Consider the following 18,252-nt stretch of genomic DNA (forward strand, 5'->3'; position numbering starts at 1 on the left):
AATTGATTTGGGTATGTTTTAATCTCACTGATCTAGAATTAATGCAAAGAGAACAGCTGTTTGCTTTAATTGTTGGATTGTCAGGGAAAGCCTCTAAGGTGACATCTAAGATCTGGGAGTTTTCTCATAAAGGCATTAGGAGAGTGCTTGGCTTCTCTGAGGAACAGCAAAGAACCTGCAGTATCAAATGAGGACAGCAGTAGAAAATGAGTCCAGTGGTGGGAAGAGTATAAAGATCATGGATCTGGGACTTCAGTTTCCAGTACCGGAATGACAACACTTAAAAAGCTACAGTATGGAGAACAAACTATAGGGTAGCAAGAATAGAAGCAAGCCCTTTTTGGAAAAAAGGAACACTGACATTTAGCCTGAACCCTCCCCGTCTTCTTCCCAAACTAGCATTTAGTTTGAAAAAAATTTAAATGGGTTTTTCTAATTCATTCAAGGACCAAAGAACCAAAAGAAAAAACTCTCAAGACTAAGTACTATACATTTTATTTTCTCTCAAAGTGACTGTTTCTGCCGTTACAATTTTGTGTAGGTTAGGGTATTTGGCTTGCTTATTAGTATTAGATGACAAAGGAGAACAGGTCTGTTTTAGTTTAATAAACATTTATTCCTTTAGTTGAACAACCTCTAACACACAAAGTATATATATGGTTTAGGATCTCTTTGAGTGGAAAGGAATTTAGGTCTCAAGAGGTTTTGAGCCTTTTTCTGGAAATCATTTAACTGAGCCTTAGACCCCTGAAAAAAATACAAAAACTGGTTCAAGGAAACCAGCAATTCGATTTTGAAATCAAACTATGGGTTAAGTCAGCTATCTTAAAAGTTGGGGCAATTCCTCTATTTCCTACACACTCAAAATTCACCCTGGAGAACAGAAACCTCTTTACTGGGAAGACAGAATGGAAACAGAATAGTGGTATACTTAACATCAAGGTGGCACAATTGATGGGCTGGCAAGTTTATGGAATGGCAAAGATTTTGAGGGGTTTGAGTAAGGGTGAGAAAAATGACTGGGGATAACCCATGTTAAGGATTAGGTTGGAAACCATAGACTTGTACAGACACCAACTACATGACTATTCTCAACAGCCTATGGGAATGCCTAAGTGGGTTGATCCAAGATGACTTAGGACTTGGGATGAGCAATGACAGACTTTTAAAGCCAACCCTGTTTTTCCCCCTAAGGTGGCTAGTGGATTCATAATGGTCACAAAGACCATGGATAAAGTATTTAAAATTCTAACCAAAGCCAATTTTATCCTCATACTTAAAAGCCAGTTTCCCAATTCTAGCATTGGTTACTAGCTTACAAATCTTAGTCTTCTCATCTAATGTCCAATTTCTTTAAGTGTTCATATACACAAGTAAAACCCATTAACTGCTTTGTAGGAAATTCAGTACTCTACAGATCCCATGGAGCTGTGGGATACAATCAGGAGCCTCTACATTTTATGGTAACTTCAATGTAACTTCAAACTCCAACACTGTGGAGACCAAGGCAATTTTACTTCGGTCAAGCAGGATTTATTTTCATTTTTAAGACAACCCTCCTGAAACAGGTAGGTTTACTCAATTCTCTAAAAAAATGGTGGCATTCTTTTAAAGTATTCTTTCCAAAGCCAGTTACATAAATGGAATATTGGATTCAACCTAAAATTGTGGTTCCTACTTAACACTGTTCTGCATATGATCATGATTAAAGACTAGGATACTCTTCACACTTCCAAGCAAAATCCAATTTAAAAAGCTTTCTTTCCAAACCCCTAGTAACAGCCATTTGAGAGTAAACCAGAGCATTACATCACCCCAATGAAGCTGCAGGTTTCATTACATGCACCAACAAATCTACATGGCTAGCTTCTGCATTCCACTTTTACAGAATTTATTTTACACCTATTATACCAAACAGCATTTTAAACACTGACATATAAACTCCCTAATAAGATAAAGCAAAGACAAAAGCATTTATCTTATTAGAAACAAGATACACCATCACTTAAAGTCTTCAAACATTATTGCACTTTAACTTTCATAATTTGACAATGCATTCATGGAACAATGTGCAGACAACTCAATTTAACAGACAAATTAAAGAACACTTTTAAGCAGACATGACTGTCCTAAATTGTTTATTAGGTAAGATTTTTTTACAAACATTACTTATATTAGCGGTAACGGTGGAGCTGGAGAGTATTGCGTCTTCTCCATGCCGCGCGGCGAGAACCACCAATAGTGTGGTGGAACTTGTGACCCTTTCCAAGGCCACGGCTCTTGCGGCCTGCAGATGTCAGCCCTCGCATCTCCCTGTGCTTGTGGACTGGTTTGGTGATCCACTGTGTGTCAGGATTTCTTCTGATAGCTTTATGGAATGGATCAATGAGGATGACCTCAAAGAATTTGTACGTGGAATCTTCGCCAACCCAGTAAGAATTCAAGACTCTCAGAGCCCCACAGTGGCGCCCAGCTCTCTCCTGGAACAGGAAAAAAGGCCCAAAGTCAGCCTCCATCTCCCATAGAAGGAAATTAGGAAGTAAGAATTCCCTTTAGTTTACCACACTAGACAAGAGACTAAGGTCATTCACTTAACTACCTGAATAGTTATAAGCATCTTCCCAGAGGCTAGGACCCCAAATATGATTAAGACTTACTACAATAATACATGAAACATTCTCTTATTTGAAACCATTGCCTATTATCACCCCCTCCCCGACCAAGGCACAAATGTTAGTATCTAACAAAATTTAGGAACCTAGTCCTTTTCTAATACAACTAAGGGATCAGCAAACTTCATACAAAACTTTAATAATATTTAGCATATTATTTTAGGCTTTGCAGGTCACGATAATCTCCTTAGTTTAAGTCGTCTTTGCCTTTTTTTTAAGAACAAAAATAAAACATTTTTAGTTTACAGAAGGCAACAAATTCTTGTTTGCCAACCTTTGGGACAGAGCACAACTTCATTTACTAACCCAGAAAGACAACTTACAACTGAACATCAAAAATTAGCCATATGAGTAAATGCAGCTTCTGTACACCTGGGGAGATGTGCTCTTCAAGACAAAGTTTACTGCCCTTCAAAAGCTTAGGTTCCAAGGTTCACACTAACCATAAAACACTTTCCATTATACACAAGCAAAGCCAGATTAGTAACAAAGACTGACTTTGCCAGCAACATTTAGTATACTAAGTAAACGATGAAGTAAAAATCACAAACCCCATTTTAAACACAACAGGGCTCACTAGGTACAAGTTAACCAGAAAAAGTGCTCAAATACTCCACCAACCCCAGGAGGTGACAGACACAACTGTTACTGAAAAATCACTTACCTCTGCAACAGACTGAAGGCTTCGGGCAAACTTTAGCTGGTTAACACCATGATGGACAGGCTTGCCGTAGGTAGCACCCTTAGGAACTGGGCGTTTGCGGCCACCACGACGTACACGAATCCGATATATGACATAACCTATACACATTTACAGTGGTCTTATAAAAGCTGTACGGCTCAAGACTCAGTAACTTCCTACTAAATGCTGCGATGTCGAATATATTTTGGACTATAAGCCAAATACTGTATATCTGAAGGTTAAATACCCATTTAAGACTTACTCTAAAAACAAACACATTCCAGTGTTTTTCAAAGTACTTGTATGACACAGGAAGAGTAACTTCTCATTCCCACTCTACACTGAGATATTGGGGCCATAGTACCTCTAATTAGCAGTTTTCTCACATTTCCCCAGGAACACAATTTTGTCCACGCATCCATGCAGAGACCACTCACCTTGCTTGGCCTTGTACCCCAGCCTGCGCGCTTTATCGGGCCGGGTTGGGCGGGGAGCCCTGTGGAGCGCAGAGAGCTGGCGGTATTGCCAGCAGCGCACCCTGAGAAGAAAGCGCATTACATCGGACTGCTTCTTCCTCCATAGCTCCTGGATGTACTTGTAAGCGCCCATCTTGGCCTACCTTTGAGCTAAAAAAACATCATGCATTTAAAATGAGACGATCGCGCCCGTCCATCTTAGTTCCCCACCAGCCACAAGGAAACCGAGGCTGAAAATGGCTCTCCATTAACTGTAGGGAATAGCTGCACCCTGGGAAAGCAGCGCTGTCACCTCTGCGACCCCAGCGCGGAGCAGCGCAGGGAGGGTCTCGGTACATTTTTGTTGGATGAATGAATGGCGCTAGACGAGTACTGAGGAATGCTGCTGAGTGCGGCAGGCGGCATCCCTAAGGGCCTGGCCTGCAGAGATCTCGCCGATACCCTTAGGGGAAGGTGCTGTAGCCGTTATCCCCGAAGGAAACTTTCGGGGAAAAAAATCCCTTATTGCACCCAATTCGCAGGCCTCGCTTTAGGACACTCTAGGCCCGGCCTTCCATCCCTCAGCCCCATGCTTCCTTTTCCTTCACGCTCCAGGCCCCGCTCGAATTCGCGCCGCCATCACATCACCACCCTAGCCCGCCCCGGGGGCCGCCTCTCCAAGCCCTAGCAGCCCCGCATCCTGTTCGAACTCGCGCCGCACAGGAGGCAGGAGGAGCTCCGAGGACGCAGGGTCCCCGAGTCTGGATGGCTGAGGCGAAGGGAGATGAGCGGCGGATGCAGCAGCGAATTCGACAAACACAGCGTACCTGATGGCTGCCGCCGGACGGAAAGGAAAGAGCCTTTCTCCCACAATCCTTTTTGGGCTCCTCCCCCACAGCGGCGAGCCTCTTTCCGGTGGAAAGCTGCGGCTCCCACAGCCTCATGGGACATGTAGTTCCGGCAGCGAGACTGGTGGGCGGAGTTCGGCCCGGAATAGAAGCAGCCTCCCCTATTATCCCGCACCCTGGCCCTCAGGATTTGAGTTTGAGAGGCAGGGGCGGCTCAAAGGGCGAGAGTCCTCGGCCAGACCTCGGCGGGCGAGCGTTCAAGGCCGTCCTGCAGCTGGGAGGAGGCAAGTTGGGGGCGGGGCTCAGGTGGCCGAAGCCGGTCGTGGAGCATCTCTGCCAGAGTATTGGTATCTTAGGAGTCTGTGGAGGTGTCCAGGTCTGTGTCTAGAGGTACAGGGAACCGCTTCACGCACCGCGGTCTCCTCACTTGAGGAGTGCGGCGCTATCCATCCCGCTTAGCCCACTAGACTGGACCCCGAGACGCTGCCCGAGCAGCCAAATAAGACGTTCGTGCTGCCAGGGCTTCGCGGGTGGGGGCGCGCGCCCTGCCTTCGGGCTTCAGCCTCCGCAGGTCCCGGCTCCGCGGGATTTTGCCCTAAAGAAGGGTCGGAGGGTGGGGAACTGGGGGGCTAGAGAGGGGAGCGCGAGCGGCTCGGCGCCTTTTCATTTCCGTGCCTTTCCTGCGTACCGACTTGGTCCCAGGTTTGCTACGTCAGAACCAGTTTTTTTTAGAAAGGCAAAATATTTTTGTGCCAAGACTTGGTTATCAGGTACGAGTGTTTTGGGAAGAAATGCCGAGAAAATGCTGGCGTTTTGTGTTTTCTTTATTGAAAAATTGTTTTTTGCGTCCCCAGAATATTTTCATTTTTGACGCAGTCATGTAGTTTACCTTCTAACTTATTACCGGTTTTGGTTTTCTCCCCTTATTTACCATTTTCCTTTTTTTTTTTTTAATCGTAGCTTTATCATTCCAGGAGTCCTCACAAGGTTCACTGATTTATTCAGCAAATATCTATGAAATGCCTAATATGTGCCAGGTAGTGTCCCAGCTGCTGGGGATGCAGCAATAGTGAACGCAGAAATTCTAGGAAATGGGCAATAAACATAAATAAGACATATATTATGTTTGGTAAAAAGTACTAAAGACAAACATTAAGGGCAGGGAAAGGATAGTGTTGGGGTGGGGGGTCAAAATTTTGGATGGCATATTCAGGATTAGTCGTCTTGAGAAACAAGATTTGAGAAAAATCCCGAAGGTTGTGAGCCTTGGAGATTTGGACTGATTTCAATCAAAAGGAAAAGTGCCAATGCTGGAGTATGCCTGGATTCATACAGAAATAGCAAGGAGGCAGTGTGGCAGGAAACTAGCAGATGACCTCAGAGAGGTGAAGTGTTTCTAGGGAGGACTTTGGGTTTTCACACTGCCAGAGATCAAAAACTATTGGAAGATTTTAAGCAGAAGGGTGACTTTCTGTGACTTACATTTTAAAAGGATTATCTGGATTGCAGTTTTGAGGCCAAAAGAAGGGAAAAAGTTGAAGCAGAGAGACTAGGAAGTTGTAGTAGTTCTTTTTGCTAATTGTAGCAAACTGGCTTAAAATAACACAAATTAGTTGTATTACACAGGTCAGAAATCTCGGTAGGCTAAAATCAGATTGCTGTGTTCCTTTTAGAGAAGCTAGGGGAGAATCCATTTGCTTGCTTTTTCCAGCCTTTTTTTTTTTTTTAAGATTTTATTTATTTATTTGAGTGGGGGCGAGGCACAAGAGCAGGGGGAGGAGCAGAGGGAGAGGGACAGCCAACTCCACGTTGGGCAGAGCCAGTGGAAGAGCCAGTCCAATGACCCCGAGACCATGACCCTAGCCAAAACCAAGAGTCAGGTGCTCAACCAACTGAGCCACCCAGGCATCCCTGCTTTTTCCAGCTTTTAGAGGCCACTGGTATTCTTTGGCTCCTGATCCCTTCCTTTTCAAAGCCAGCAGTATAGCATCTTCATATCTCTGTTTCTCTTTCTGACACACTTCTCTCCTTCTTATAAAGACACATGTGGTATGGTGATTACCATAACAAAAAATTCAAAGAAAAAAAGATACATGTGATTACATTGGGCCTACCCAGATAATCCAGGATAGTCTCCCCATCTCAAGGATCTTAATTTAATCACAGCTGCAAAGTTCCTGTTATTGTGTAAAATGAAATACTCACAGGTTTTAGGGATTATCACACAGACATCTTTGAGAGACCAAGTGAGAGAAGATGGTGCTTCTGACCACTTCATTAGTGGTGGAGGTGGTAAGTGATCCAGCCCTGGATGTGTTCCGAAGGTGGAGGCTTTACTGGTGGATCAGATGTGGGGTGTAAGAAAAATGAGTCAAGAATGATTGCTATAAAAAATTAATTAAGGGGCGCCTGGGTGGCTCGGTCGTTGAGCGTCTGCCTTGGGCTCAGGTCATGATCCCGGGGTCTTGGGATCGGGCCCCGCATCGGGCTACCTACTCCGCGGGAAGCCTGCTTCGCTTCTCCCTCTCCCACTCCTCCTGCTTGTGTTCCCTCTCTCACTGTGTCTCTCTCTGTCAAATAAATAAATAAAATCTTTAAAAAAATAAAAAATAAAAAAGGGTGCCTGGCTGGCTCAGTTGGTAGAGCATGCAATCTTGGTCTCAGGGTCATGAGTTTGAACCCCAATTTGGGCGTAGAGATTACTTTAAAAACATAACTACAGGGGCGCCTGAGTGGCTCAGTCTTTAAGTGTCTGCCTTCTGCTCAGATCATGGTCCCAGAGTCCTGGGATCGAGCCCCGCATCGGGCTCCCTGCTCGGTGGGAAGCCTGCTTCTCCCTCTCCCACTCCTGCTTGTGTTCCCTCTCTCGCTGTGTCTCTCTCTGTCAAATAAATAAAATCTTAAAAAATAACTACAAAGTTGGATGAATCATTTGGAAAGGAGTTCTGGCAATGCAAATCATCGCTGCTAATTTCTTAATTAGTTTTTGCAGTTTTGTTTCTTCATTTGCAATTTATAGTTTCTCAGTAGTTTTGCAAGATTTGGATTGGTATTTACAATTGATTCTGAGATTCCTGAGGGCAGGTATCATTTCTGGTTTTGCCCCCCCCTGGTTTTGTCCCTCATACCTGGCTTTATGGTAAGACCTCAGTAAATACTTAATGAATAAAAGAATGGTAAGCTGGAATCTGCTCATTATATTTTATTGTGTGCAGTATTATTCACAAAACCTTTCAAATGTATGTTTTTGTAAAATTATTCATATACAGATAAGTAAAAGTGTTGCACACAGTACCTGATGTTTGCATAAATAAATACACAGTGTATAAATTTTCTCCATGCGGGGCTTCATAGTATGATCTATAACATCTCTCTATGATGCTAAGTGTTAATAGTATTACTACTGTTTTAGTAGCATAAAAACAGTTGTGCTTTACTTATAAAAGTAGAATGATTTGGGGTGCCTGGGTGGCTCAGTCTTTAAGCGTCTGCCTTCGGCTCAGGTCATGATCCCAGGGTCCTGGGATTGAGCCCCACATCGGGCTCCCTGCTCAGTGGGAGGCCTGCTTGTGTTCCCTCTCGCTGTGTCTCTCTCTGTCAAATAAATAAAATCTTAAAAAAAAAAAAAAGTATGATTTCCTTAGAAAAGCAGAAGTACTGACAGTTTCGGCAGCTGTTTCTTATAGCTCTTTAAAGGGATTATTGACTAAGCTCAGTGTTTTCCGCAGGAATGGATCAAATCATGTTTTTATTCTCTAGAAACATTATTGATTAGCCTGGAAAGCAAAGCAATATACAGTTAAGACTGCATTGGATTTTGCCTGTTAAGCCTGTTCTCTCAAGTCATTTATATCAGGTGAGGATTAATAGGTCACAGATTGAATTTTATTTTCTAGCAGTTACTTAGAGTAGGGACTCTACCAAGTAGTTCTAACTAGTGCTTTACATTAGATACTAACTGGGGTGCCTGGGTAGCTCCGTCAGTTAAGTGTCTACTTTTCAGCCCAGGTCTTGATCTCAGGGTTGTGAGTTCAAGCCCTGCATTGGGCTCAATGCTGGGTGTGGAGCCTACTAAAAAACATTAGATACTATTTTTTAGAAGAATTAATACTTTAATTAGCAGGTCGCTAGTCTTCAGCTTTAGGTAATATTGTTTCCCACTTGAAGACAAGAACCTAGAATGTTTCAGCTATGCTTTGACTAATCACATTTATCCTTTCATCTTTGTTTTGTTTTTGGTGGTGTAAAATATTTAACATGGATTATTCTGTTTTATCTTGCTTCTTTCCTTGTAAAATACCTTAAAATCCTTTTTTTTTTAAGATTTTATTTATTTATTTGACAGAGAGAGACCCAGCGAGAGAGGGAACACAAGCAGGGGGAGGGGGAGAGGGAGCCTGATGCAGGGCTCGATCCCAGGACCCCGGGATCATGACCTGAGCCAAAGGCAGACGCTTAACGACTGAGCCACCCAGGCGCCCCAAATACCTTAAAATCCTTACCGAGTGTTTGAGTAAGTAACCTCTATTCAGTTATTTTTACTATTTACCCTTGATGGAGAGTCTCTTGATAGACTGAAACAACTCCCCCAGTTTATTTATACACACAGTGTATTTTTAACACACTTCATCTGCTAATCCTAATATCAGTGAGTGATCAAAGTATAATTGTAGCATGCCACTTTTAAAGCAAATATATTAAGACCACTTCCAAAGACTGGAGTAGTTGATTTCTGGATTTCTTAAGATTCTGTTGGTTTCAGCATTTTACCAGTTTGCTTCAGTCCCCAGAAGTCATATTTGCCTCCCTTTTATGGGGAGTCTATTGCTATTAATAATTGGGATGTTTTTTCTTTTAACTGTCTGGTTCACTTAACTACAACATGTGCCTACCCTTTTAAAGCACTTGTTTTTATTTGAAGATTGATATAATGAATGGTAAAGGGACATTTTTTTGATTGAAAGGAAGAGGAGAGAAGGTAAGGTATTTAGAAATTCTGGGACTAAGACATTTTTGGAGGAAGGGAAATAACAATAGAAAATTAGAATTTAGATTCCAGTAGCAACCTTTTCTGACAACAGAATTGTTCTGTGCTGCCACCATTTTTCTCATCCTCTGACAGATTTCTTTTTCATCCTCTTGGTGACACGTGGTTAAGTGGCAACTTCCTTTAAATTTTAACTGTTATCATTAAAAACCCTTTGAAAAAGATTCAATGATATCATAAACTTCTAGGAAACCACAATATGCAAAAAGAGTAGAGTCCTACGATAAGTGAGATACTAGATTAATCATAAATTCAGATGTAGAAAACCTTTTAAAATAGTCCATAGTTGCTGACATAGGAGATATCATACCATAGATGATCAGTGTGACACAGGAGATATACCATAGATGATCAGTGTGACGCAGAGCTCTCCTCTTACAAATAAAGACTCAGAATTTTTCTATTGCAGTTATGTTGAAAATATATTTTAGAAAAAGAGGTGCCTGGCTGGATCAGTTGGTAGAGCATGCAACTCTTGATCTTGGGGTCATGAGTTTAAGTCCCACATTGGGCATAGAGATTACTTTAAGAAAATATATGTGAGTGTGTGTGTGTGTGTGTGTGTGTGTGTGTGTGTGTGTGTGTGTGTGTCTGTCTCCCTTAAGAGAAGTAGTTCTCATAGAAATAGGTGATAAATATTCTTGGGAAGATTTGGAAGGATCTCAAGCATGCCACCAGGAAATAATAACTACATTACGTTAAGTGATGATTATTTCTCTACTGGTAAAATGTACTGTACTGTTCTGGAAATGAGCGCTGTATTATTACTGTGCTACAATAATGGTAGCAGTAAAATTTTTCCTGTCAGCAGATTGGTGGTGTGGCTAATTTGGGTCATAAAATATTATGACTTTTGGGGCTCCTGGGTGGCTCAGTGGGTTAAGTGTCCAGCTCTTGGTTTCAGCTCAGGTCTGATCTCAGTGGTGCAATCGAGCCCCGTGTTGGGCTCTGCACTCAGCGTGGAGTCTGCTTGAGATTCTCTTTCCCTCTTCCCCCCAACATGCTCATGTGTGCTCTTTCTCTAAAATAAATAAGTCCTAAAAAAGAAAAAAAAAGATTCTCTGCCCTTCCCACCTTGGCTCACACACTTGCTTGCTCTCTCTAAAACAAATAAATATTACAGACTTTGAGAAAATAGAGTTATGGGAAGTTCATTTGTTGCTTAATATTTTTGGTATTGGTTAAAACAAACAATACTAATGTACAACACATGTGCATATACAGAAAGGTACCTGGAAGCCCTTTGAATGCTTATCTGAACTTTCTTGGTGTAGTGCTTTCTGACTTCAAGGAGTTGTGGCATCCCTTTTAGTCATTTATTGCATGTTCTACACTTCTAGGTAAGAAGAGAATTGGGAGAAATAAGAAAGTGGTGGAGATGGAAAAAGGCAGTGTGGAAATTTAAATTCTCTTATCAAGTTACTCTGTTGTATTCAGTGAGCTTTTTTTTTTTTCCTTTCTGCCTTGGTTTCTGGTATCTTAACTTCTGGAAAATAAAAGCTTTGAGGAAAATTGAAGACAATGTTACCCAATTTTGCTCTTCCTTGGATATGTTAGGATGAGCAATTTTTCTAGCATTAAGCATGACTCAGGGGCACCTGGGTGGTTCAGTCGGTTAAGCATCTGCCTTCAGCTCAGGTCATGATCCCAGGGTCCTGGGATTCAGCCCCACATCAGGCTCCCTGCTCTGCGGGGAGCCTGCTTCTCCCTCTGCCTGCTGCTCCCCCTGCTTGTGCTCTCTCTCCCTCTCTCCCTCTCTCTTTCTCTGTCAAATAAATAAATAAAATCTTAAAAAACAGCATAACTCAAAAAGAAGTATGACAAAAAGAGCCCACGTGGCTATGAAAATCCAATTTTTCACTCTCCTGAGAAAAGACTGATGGCATTAATAGCATTAATGTTTCTCTAAAAAATCATGTCTGTTCTCTATCCAGATTTTTGTCTTCACACCTCCTTAAATTTTTACTTAAATGTTTTTTTTCCAGGTAAATATTGATGAGCAGGCAGTGTCTTTCAAGGATTGGTTTCATCTAGGATTTGATTTAGATCCTATACACTTAGTGTTGAAATATTCTTTGTATAAAATGTTTTTTTCTTTTTGAAAATAAACATGTATTCATATCTACATGTATTCCTGTGTTTATCTAGATTATCTCTGCAAAAATGTACAAGAAACTGGTAATACTGATTGCTCTAAGGAAGCAAATGGGAGACTAGGAATGGGGTTTGGAAGGCTATGCCTATTGTATTTTTTATTTTTGGAATTATCCCCTGTGTATGTATGACTTATTTAAACATAGAAAAAAAGAAAAACGGTTGCTTCAAACAGTATACAGTTTCACAGATCTTTTATTCTCTTCACAGTGATATATCCTGAGAGAAGATGGGAAAGGGCTGCAAGGTTGTGGTCTGTGGCTTGTTATCTGTGGGGAAAACAGCAATTTTGGAGCAGCTTCTTTATGGGAATCATACTATTGGTAAGATTATTTTTCTCTAGTTTCTCTGTAGGTTCCTGGAACTGCTCAAGGTCTTTTGTTGGTCATGATAACCTAAAGATGGGTGATGGTACACAAAAGTGAGGTGTAATCCAGAAGGACTAAAGGGTTGAAGAAGTCAACAGAGATTTAAAGGCAGGGGGATGGAGGAGGGGGGAGTATAGGGGAGAGAAAAATAAACTTTGTTATTGAAATTCAAGAGTATTTTTTTAAGTTACAACAGGTAAGAAAACAAATGTGTGCATGCATATGTGGTTTCCTGTGTATTTACATAATGAATAGTGGTCTCGGAGTCACAGATCACTGACTTAAGAATACACTGAATGATGGGGGCACCTGGGTGGCTCAGTCGTTGGGCATCTGCCTTCGGCTCAGGTCATGATCCCAGGGTCCTGGGATCGGGCCCCGCATCGGGCCCCGCATCGGGCTCCTCTGCTCTGTGGGGAGCCTGCTTCTCCTTCTCCCTCACTTGTGCTCTCTAGCTGTCTCTATCACTCCAATAAATAAAAAAAAACAATAAAAGAATACACTGAATGATGATCTCATTTAAGTTTCAAACATACTTTCCAAGACTGCTGTATAAGTTTTAAAAATGGAAGAAACAGTTATTTGCTCTAATATGACCTAATTTTGTGAATTGGATTATGTCATTTTTTCACTTATTGAGTTAAATAATTAGTAAATACTTGCTGTATGATACAAGCTGTAATGAGGCCTTGTGAGGGCACAGAAGTGAAGAAGACCCCATCTCTGGCTTTTTAAGGAGATCATTTAGGAAGGAAGGCAGACCATACAGGTTAGAATGAAATGAAGTTTGTTAGGTAAGTGGAACCTTGGGTCTTTAAAGTACTTATCTCTGGCAAGTAGCTCAGAGCACATTTCTGTCTTTTATTAACCATCTTGATTAGCTCTGCTTCTCTTCCACCTTCCCAAAATAATATATAACAATTTTGGTTAAATCCATATTTGGTTTTTATTATGATGCTGGTGCCTGCAGTTCTCAAATTTTTTGAGAACTTTTGGTTTCAGAATCCCTCCTGTCACAAATGCTGCCATATTGATTTTTTTTTCCTTTTTCTTTTAGAGATGGGGGAAGGGGCAAAGGGAGAGGGAGACAGAAAAATCTTAAGCAGGTCCAGGTGCTTAAGCAGGTGCAGGGGCACCTGCACTATTTATTCTTAATTTTTTTACCTCCTGATTCTAATTTATGCCTGTGCAAAAATAAATTATGCCCAGGGGAGAAAATCTCTTTACCCTCTAAAAACCCTTATCATGATGGATTTTTACTGTGTTAGAAATTAAAACTGAGGGGCACCTGGGTGGCTCAGTCATTGAGTGTTTGCCTTTGGCTTGGGTCGTGATCTCAGGGTCCTGGGATCGAGCCCCGCATCAGGCTCCCTGCTCGGCAGGAGGCCTGCTTCTCCCTCTCCCACTCCCCCTGCTTGTGTTCCTGCTCTCGCTATCTCTCTCTCTGTCAAATAAACAAATAAAATCTTAAAAAAAAAAGAAATTAAAACATTTTAAAAAATACTCATTACTTAAAATAATAAACATTACATGCTAAGATAACATTTTCGTGAAAAATATATTTTCAAAAAAGTGAGAGAATGAGCATTGATTTACATTTTTTGAAAACCATGTTCAGCTTACTAGAAGGCAGCTGGATTATCATACCTACTTACTTTTGTATTTAATCAGTTGTGGTATTTTTAGTTGAAATATATGAAGAAAACCTGGCCTCACACAGATAAATCGTTGGAAGAAGTAGGAGTATGTTAATAGCCTTTCCAGATAATTGTGGATATTCTTGGGGCACCTGGGTGGCTCAGTTGGTTAAGCTCCTGCCTTCAGCTCAGGTCATGATCTCAGGGTCCTAGGATTGAGCCCCACATCAGGCTCCCTGCTCAGCGGGGAGTCTGCTTCTCCCTCTCCCGCTGCCCCTCCCCCTGCTTGTGCTCTCTCCCTCTCTCTCAGATGAAATCTTAAAAAAAGAAATTGTGGGTATTCTATGCTATTTCACTATAACTCAACAAGTGATGTTTACTTAAAGCTTATTGGAAACCACGTCAGTGAACTTTTCCTACTCTATTATAGTAAAATCTCATTGATCTATCTTGAACTATAAATGGGATTTTTACCTAACAATGGTTTTTAAAGATCATAAATTGATCATTTGAAAAATACTGGCTCGCTGAGATAAGCAGATCTTCCAAATAACATTTATTAATATCATCATCAGTCTTAGTATTAGGAAGCATACAATTCTCATTTTCACTTGAAAGATCAAATTTTATCATTGACAACAAATACTGCCAGTTATGGTCCTTGAAAACGATAGGCTCCCTTTATTCATTTTGAGAAAACATTTATCCAGTACCCCAAATAACAGTTTTCCTGTCATTCCTTCCTTTAAAAAAAAACTGGCTAGTTCAGTTTGCAACTCAAACACAAGAGCTTTTCCTTCAATTACCACAATTCATTATGCAGAATACTTTATGCATTAATCACATAGAATATTAAAAAATGTAAATATGTATACTCAAGGATTGAGATAATAAAATCAGTAATTTTTACTGCTTCATCAAGGACATTCTTAACTCAAATTGGCTTTTTTTCCCTCCAAACTGCAAGTATGATGTGAAGAATACAACTACTAATAAATACAGTTGGTGCTCTTGCCTTAATTTATACTAAAGCATCCACAGTTTTACCCACCATTTGCACCATCAGTGCAAATGTTAACGTAGTGGAAAAGACAAATGTCTTTGATCATTATGAGAATAGTTTTGTCCATGTGGATTCCCTGAAAGGAGACATTGAGGGATCTTTAGACCACACTTTAGGAACTGCTGGTGCCTGTAAATATTCTCTGCTGAGCAATGTTCTATACTATGATTGTTTCTTTTCCTTTTTGTTTTTCTGGAGGCTAATATTTGTTTTGTCACTTCTTTAGTTTTATTTATACTTTTGCTATTTCCACATGTACACATGATTCTCAATTTTTTTACAAAGTTAGTTACATCAGATAATCCCACCCCCCACCCCCGCTTGGAGATATCCTTCCAGGAGTTAGTAATTCTCTTATCTAGGCCTATTACACAGGAATGGAACCATGGAACTTTTCTTTACCTTTCTTCCTGGGTTTGAGTTCCTGTTTCTTTTCTTTTCTTCTTTTTTTTTTTTTTTTAAGATTTATTTATTTAGGGTCACCTGGGTGGCTCAGTCAGTTAAGTGTCTGCCTTCAGCTCAGGTCATGATCCCAGGGTCTTGGGACTGAGTTGGGCATCAGGCTCCTTGCTCAGCAGGGAGTCTGCCACTCCCCTTACCAGCCGCTCCCCTTGCTTGTGCTCTTGTTCTCCCTCTCTTGCTCTTTCTCTGGCAAATAAATAAAATCTTAAAAAAAAAAGATTTATTTATTTGAGGGGGAAGGGGCAGAAGGAGAGGGAGAGAGAGAATCCCAAGCAGACTCTGCACAGAGCCTGGAGCCTGCCACCCTGAGATCATGAACTGAGCCCAAACCAAGAATCAGCTGCTTAACTGACTGAGCCATCCAGGCACCCCCTGAGTCCTGTTTCTTATCTCTTGTTATCTTCTTTGGGTTTACACCCTCTTGGTGGAGCTTATCTTCCAGGACTTTTTGTGTGTTGAAGAGGTTGTACAAAGGAATGGAGCATCACGTGATGACAGCCCTTAAAATGCCCTCTACCGTTGGTAGTACTTTGGTACTACTTTGGTGCTGCTGTGTGTAGTTATCCTGGGGATTCTGAATAGTGGTATTTACAGTTGTCCCTGTAATTTCCTGTTCCTCTGTGTTAGGGTGTATTTTCTGGATCTGAGGTCTTCCTCTCTCTATGATTATGTGCTAATTTTGATGGAGGGCTTCCTCAAATAGTTACCTGAAGAAATGTACATGGCACATTTTTTTGAGGCTTCATATGTTTGAAAATGTCTCTTACTCTCAAAATTAGAATTTTGATGGGTGTAGAATTCTAGATTGAGAATAATTTCCTGTCACAATTTTGCAAGCATTGTTCCATTATCATCTTTTCTTTTTTTATTATAAAATTCATCATACACATAGAAAAGTGCATAAAACATGTATGGCTTAATGAATAATTATAAAACAATCCTTTGTGTAATCTCCACACAGGTCAAAAAGTAGAATATTGAAGGCACTCCAGTAGTGCCATATATCTCCTTCCGATCATAACTCAGCCCTTCCCTTGACTTTTGGTTAATCATTCACTTTTTTTTTTTTTAGGATACATCTATATTGTTGTAAATAGCTGTGGTTTAATTTTCATAAAGGCTTGAGGTGCCTGGGTGGCTCAGATGGTTGGGTGTCTGCCTTTGGCTCAGGTCATGATCTCCAGGTCTTGGGATCAAGCCCCATGTCAGGCTCCCAGCTCAGCGGGGAGTCTGCTTCTCCCTCTCCCTCTGCCTCTCCCCCTGCTCGCTCTGTCTCTCTCAAATGAATAAATAAAATCTTAAAAAATATTTTTTTCCATAAAGGCTTATGGTATTCTATTGTATGAGTATACCTCAATTTATCTCCTCTCTTTTGATGAACATTTTGATTAATTCCAGTTTGGGCTATTAGAAATAATGCTATTATGAACAGTCTTGTACATTTAGCCCAGCTATTATGTGGGAAAAAAATTTTTTTTAAGATTTTATTTGAGTGAGAGATGGAGAGTGTGCGCACAGGTGTGTGAGGTGGGCGGGGGAGGGGGCCCAAAGAGGAAGGGGAGAGGGACAAGCAGACTCATGCTGAGTGTGTGCAGAGCCCACCCACGGGGTTCGATCTCTTGACCCTGAGATCATGACCTGAGCCGAAATCAAGAGTCAGCTGCTTAATGGACTGAGCAACCCAGGTGCCCCATATGTGGACAATTTCTGGGTTATATATGTAGGAGTGAAATTGCTGGTTCATAGAGGATGTGTTTTTTCAATTTTATCAGATTCTCTTCTTGCTTCCAGTGTTGCTTTTGAGAAGCCATTATGATTTTTTTTTTTAAGATTTTTAAGAACAAGCCAGGGGAGCGGCAGGCAGGGTGAGAAACAGGCTCCCTGAGGAGCAGGGATTCCAATGCGGGACTCCCATCCCAGGACCCTGGGATCATGACCTGAGCCAAAGGCAGACGCTTAACCGACTGAGCCACCCGGGCATCCCAGCCATTATGATTCTTGATGTTTTGGATGTGGAAGCTTTTGTAGACTCGTTTTTGTCCCAAGTGTTCTGAAATTTCACAGTGGTGTATCAAGTTAGTTTTCATCTGTGGTAGTGGGCACTCAGTGGGATCTTTCAATATGGAAATGCATGTTACTCAGTTCTCAATTATTTTCTTGAGGTTTTCCTTCTTCTGTGTTCTTGTTCTCTCTTTCTGGAACTCTTTTGGATGCTGGGCCTTCTGGACTAGTCCTCTAATTTTTAAATTTCGCTTCTGTTTTTCATCTCTCAATATTTTGTTTCCCTTTCTGAATTTTCCTCATCTTTATATTCCAGCCCTTCTATTTAGTTTTCATTTCTTAGGGCATCCATGAAATAAGAACAGGATACTATCTTGTCCCTTTTAGTAAATATTGGGTAGTATTTTTGTTTTCTTTGCATAGTCTTTTCCCTCTAAGGTGCTCTTTTCTGATTTCTGGTCCCTCTTTTCCTCAAGTATCTGATAATTCTTTGTTATCTGTTCTTAATTAAGAATGGGTGGGCGCCTGGGTGGCTCAGTTGGTTAAGCGACTGCCTTCGGCTCAGGTCATGATCCTGGAGTCCTGGAATCGAGTCCCGCATCGGGCTCCCTGCTTGGCGGGGAGTCTGCTTCTCCCTCTGACCCTCTTCCCTCTTGTGCTCTGTCTCTCATTCTCTCTCTCTCAAATAAATAAAATCTTTAAAAAAAAAATTAAGAATGGGTGGGTAAAAAGCTAATTGAAAGCTCTAAGTGTGAGGATAGGGTTTATGCCTTGGAACTTCACCATAAGGTGATCTGGTGAGGCATTTGTTGGAGGAACCCTAGATGTTAGTATATTTAGGAATTTTCCTTTTTCACTAGCCA

The 18,252-nt window shown here is 41.3% G+C and overlaps 2 protein-coding genes across 4 annotated transcripts in view; one reads left to right on the forward strand and one right to left on the reverse strand.

Moving 5' to 3' along the window:
- Positions 1-479: 479 nt before the first annotated feature.
- Positions 480-4,775, reverse strand: RPL15 (ribosomal protein L15). Its single transcript, XM_027582468.1, has 4 exons — positions 4,637-4,775; positions 3,792-3,980; positions 3,337-3,473; positions 480-2,480 (listed from the first exon to the last, which is right to left on the reverse strand). Exons 2-4 carry the CDS (start codon positions 3,961-3,963, stop codon positions 2,175-2,177), a joined length of 615 nt encoding a protein of 204 aa, XP_027438269.1. The 5' UTR covers positions 3,964-3,980; positions 4,637-4,775; the 3' UTR covers positions 480-2,174.
- A 7-nt stretch (positions 4,776-4,782) lies between these two features.
- The window catches only part of NKIRAS1 (NFKB inhibitor interacting Ras like 1), a 30,796-nt gene continuing 17,326 nt past the window's right edge, over positions 4,783-18,252 (forward strand). The window contains exons 1-2 of one of the 3 annotated variants that reach the window (XM_027582473.2): positions 4,783-5,033; positions 12,069-12,181. In XM_027582473.2, coding sequence (XP_027438274.1) covers positions 12,088-12,181 — 94 coding nt within the window. In that variant the 5' untranslated portion in view covers positions 4,783-5,033; positions 12,069-12,087. Of the gene's footprint in view, positions 5,034-8,448; positions 8,514-12,068; positions 12,182-18,252 lie in introns of those variants that run through there. The other 2 variants (XM_027582471.2, XM_027582474.2) reach the window with 2 other exon arrangements.

The sequence above is a fragment of the Zalophus californianus genome, chromosome 1 (assembly GCF_009762305.2).
Source record: "Zalophus californianus isolate mZalCal1 chromosome 1, mZalCal1.pri.v2, whole genome shotgun sequence".
NCBI classification, from domain to species: domain Eukaryota; kingdom Metazoa; phylum Chordata; class Mammalia; order Carnivora; family Otariidae; genus Zalophus; species Zalophus californianus.

Excerpts from the sequence above, each read along its gene's own strand:
- RPL15 (XM_027582468.1), bottom strand. The coding sequence starts at position 3,963 with ATGGGCGCTTACAAGTACATCCAGGAGCTATGGAGGAAGAAGCAGTCC. Across the intron at positions 3,474-3,791 it reads GGGGTACAAGGCCAAGCAAG|GTTATGTCATATATCGGATT; the intron begins GTGAGTGGTCTC and ends AAATGTGTATAG. Across the intron at positions 2,481-3,336 it reads GCCTTCAGTCTGTTGCAGAG|GAGAGAGCTGGGCGCCACTG; the intron begins GTAAGTGATTTT and ends TTCCTGTTCCAG.